The 4,171-nt window shown below is 37.0% G+C and overlaps 1 protein-coding gene across 1 annotated transcript; it reads right to left on the minus strand.

Annotated features, from left to right (window-relative positions):
* Nucleotides 1–1,359: 1,359 nt before the first annotated feature.
* Nucleotides 1,360–2,259, minus strand: LOC136969740 (frizzled-4-like). Its single transcript, XM_067264018.1, has one exon. It carries the CDS (start codon nt 2,257–2,259, stop codon nt 1,360–1,362), a length of 900 nt encoding a protein of 299 aa, XP_067120119.1.
* Between the last annotated feature and the right edge of the window lie 1,912 nt (nt 2,260–4,171).

Here is a 4,171-nt window from a genome sequence, read left to right on the forward strand (position 1 = left end):
ATCGATTATTAACACAACTTCCGCGTTCTACCGGAAGTTGAAGGTCCGATCACGTGACTTGCCTCAGTTTTGTTTACTTTTAGATACGGTCAGTATGCCGTTACTGTCTATGCAATTTTCCCCGTATATCGTGATATTTTTGAAATGAAGTAAATATTTTATAATGAACACTAATTTATGGTGTATTATATATTGGTAAATGAACCATTCTAAGCATTGGAAAGTCAATGGAATCACGCTCGACATTTTCTTGTTATAAAAATGCAGCATAGCGTATGTAATGCACAGACATACGGAAAGTTTTTACCAATGCGTCCAAAAACACAAAAGCAGAAACGTTTTTATAATAAACCCATTTTTCATTTTAATTGCATGTTTTTTTGTTGGATAGTTCACGATTAAAACATAAGATTATTTTACGTATCATCGAATTAAATTCAATACTCTAAAATCACCAATTGGTTTATGAATTATTTTTTGTATTTTTATTGTCTATATTTATTCATTATTCCTTCCAGTTATATCAATAGTCAAATCTGGATTCAAATAGAGAATTCTGTCATAAATATTGTTAATATAAATTCTGTATTAAATAGATAAATGGGCATCTGTCTCTGATATTTATGCACGTAAATATATTCTATAAAAGGTTTCAACATTCTTGTTGCTGTAAAGTGATCAAAGTACATTGATTTAAAACAGACATTCTCTATTCTAGAAAATATAATTGGTACCTACACCATATATTGATGAAGTGTTCTTGAGAAAAATCTTTATCTGCTGAAATCTTTTTCAATGTCACATCATTTTTCAGATTAAAATATAAATAATTTTCATTGACTAAAAATTTTACATTCAATTTTATCATTTACATACCTATATATTTAATGGTCATTTATTATAAGATATTAAATTGAGACAATTTTCTAGAAAAAGTTAAATAAATTAGGTTTCAAGGCATATTACAACACAATTTATTAGCAAATCAAGATAGCTCAATTTTATTTAAAAAAAGTTACAGAATAGGAACAAATTGGTACATTTGGTTAAAGGTTCTGTTTACACTTTTTAGTCTTTGAGCTAGTTTTTTGAACGGTAGTTTCTTTGCCACTTTCGTGGATGTATACATGGACATCGGCCTTTCATTTCCATTAAATCTGTTATAAAACTCCTTCCACATGTTCAACGCGTTCTTACTCCAGCATATCCATGGCCCTGTACTTATGCCAACCACGAACGACATGAAGATCTCTAGCATAAACACGTCCACATTTGGCCTGCTGTTGAAACCCGCTGCCAGCCACTTATCTCTGGAGTAATATTCGTAAAAGTTTGCAGTCAGCACGCACAAGGCCGGTACTATATAAATACCGCAAAATGTTCTGGTGTGTGTGAAGGGCCGGCGAATATTTTGATTTTAATATATAATAAAGTGTAGTGAGTAAAAAGTTGGAACCAATGATCAGGTAAACAAATGACGGGATGATGACGAAACCCAGTAAATTTTGAGGGCTGATTGCCTATGTAACAAGTTCCGGTCAATTCGTCAGCGTCGACCACTCTCAATAGTAGTATGACGATGGTTTTCAGGGTAGGGAATGACCAACCGAACATTTGAAAGTAAATACAACGTCGTTGCATAGCTTCGTTGTTCCACTTGAGACCCACCGAGAGGAACCACATAATGGTTAGAATAACCCACCAAACCACGCTGGCCATGCTGAAGAAGTAAAGGAAAACAAAAATGATGGTGCAATTGATGTTATCCAGACTTTCCTGGATCAAGATGGGCACTCCGTGCTGACTGTCCACGTGACAGGAAACCTCTTCCCGCCCCGCCATTAAACGTATGATGTAGGCGATACTGTATACATTATACATACCACTTATAATAACTATCGGTCTTTCCCGGTAGTGGAATTTGGAGGAATCGATGAGGAAGGTAGAGACGGTGAAAAGCGTGGAAAGGAAACACACACCAGACCATACCGTAGCCCAAATCTCTGCAAAGTTCTTGTTATCTCGACTGAATAACACTTCGGAATCACACGTTTGAGTGCAACGCCCCGTGGCATTGATGTAGTAGAAGCTTTCGACTTTGTATTTATTGCACAGTCCATAGTGTTGGCTGTAACGATGCCTGTAAGGAGGTTTGGTAGGCGGCTTGGTAAGCACGTTAACGCCTCGATCGGCAAAGCGTCTCCAACTGTAACTGTGAAGTTGGTGATGATCTTCTCCCGTTGGATCTTGTCCTTTCATACACGTGTACGTCGTCGTTTTTGGTTGGAAACTTGCTACACTCTAGAGCAATAGGCCAATGAAAACCAAATTTTTCCATCACCGGAAAACACCTGGCCTTAACGTCCTCGCAAAGAGGAGCGCAAGGTCCTATATTCTGTGGCACCATATCCGAACACATCGGAACGTAAACTGAGCACAGAAAAAACGTAACCTGGATGAACAGCCGTATACTATCAGATTTCCACATCGCCAATTGCAGGTGGGCATCGTATTGAAACCTGTCTCCCACTAAGTTAGGCATTTTGGTGACGTTATAACCCAAATCCATACACATTTCAATTTTGATGGGCTTGTACTGTACATCGGCGCCATTTCCGTAACCGAAACCGCCAAGGTTATTACGATCAGAAGCATTTTTCCTTTTTGCAGTGATAAAAGACACTCCAAACTGGAAGACAGAGAGAAAAAGGAGTGAGAAACACGTGGCAGTATTGCCAGTATGCAGACTACAATGGCGCACCCTGGTGGTGGAACCCGACATAACAAAAAATTAAATATTTTCCTTTAACACTCCTCCTAAATTTTTACATTTTTGTTACACTCATTACAAACAAGACACAAAGAAAAAACTAGGAGACAGGTCCAGAGTGCATAGGAGCGATTTCATTTAAATTTGCAGACTCCTATGCAATTTCTAAAGTACTCAAATTTAATCCGAGATAGTGGTTTTGTAAATATATCACCCAACTGTTCGTTGCTGTCTATGTGCTCTACCGTTATTTCTGTTCCTATCTTTTCCTTCACAAAATGGTATTTAACGTCAATATGTTTGGTTCGTTTAGAAGCTTTCTTATCATCTTTAGTAATCATGTGAATTGCACTGTTGTTGTCAACATACATTATTGTAGGTTCCTTACTTAGCATTTTTAGTTCTAATCCGAATTTTCTCATAAACAGCATTTCTCTAATAGCTTCGCTGGCAGAAACGTACTCTGCTTCAGCAGTGGATAATGCAACAGTTCTCTGTTTTCTGGAGTGCCACGATACTGCTCCTCCTGAATACATTAGTAAGTATCCTGATGTGGAACGTCTATCCTCCAAGTTTCCAGCAAAGTCTGCATCACTATAAAGAGCTAGTTTTTCATTGCCATTGTATAAGATTCCATAATCAGTAGTTCCTCTTAAGTATCTTAAAATTCTCTTAGCTTGAATCCAGTGATGGTGTTTTGGATTTTCTACATGTCTACTTAGGTAATTTACAGCAAACGTTATATCCGGTCTACTAATAGTGGACAAATATAGGAGGCCACCTATTAGTTCTCTGTATGGCATACCTTTAGCTTCCTTTGTGTCAGCTGTTTCATCCTTTGATTGTTCAATTGGAGTAAAGGTAGGGTTTGATTCATCCATATTGAACAAACTAAGTAGTTTTTCAATGTATTGGGACTGGCAGATAAAGATAGAACCGTTGGTGTGTTGTTCTATTTCCATTCCAAGATATCTGTTGACTTTTCCCCATGTTATCTCAAATTTTCTGTTTAATTCTTCCATCAATTCTTTCATTGTTTTAAGGTTGTCACCAATCACTAATCCATCATCAACATATAGGACAACTACTACTTCAGGTTTCATATTCACAAATACACATGGATCTGATTCTGTAGCTATAAACTTCTTAGATTTAAGGAATTCCGAGAATTTTTCATTCCATTTTCTGGGGGCTTGTTTCAAGCCATATAGACTTTTCTTTAGCAAGTATACTTTGTTTGCTTGACTTGACTTAATAAATCCTTCAGGCTGTGTTATGTAGATTTCCTCCTCTAGGTCACCGTGCAGAAAGGCGGTTTTCACATCAAATTGAAGTAGCTGTCGTTTTTCTTTTGCTGCAAAGGCCAATAAAAATCTGATTGAATCATATTGCGCTACAGGG

The sequence above is a fragment of the Centruroides vittatus genome, unplaced genomic scaffold (assembly GCF_030686945.1).
Source record: "Centruroides vittatus isolate TY-2023 unplaced genomic scaffold, ASM3068694v2 contig_18, whole genome shotgun sequence".
Taxonomy (NCBI): Eukaryota; Metazoa; Arthropoda; class Arachnida; order Scorpiones; family Buthidae; genus Centruroides; species Centruroides vittatus.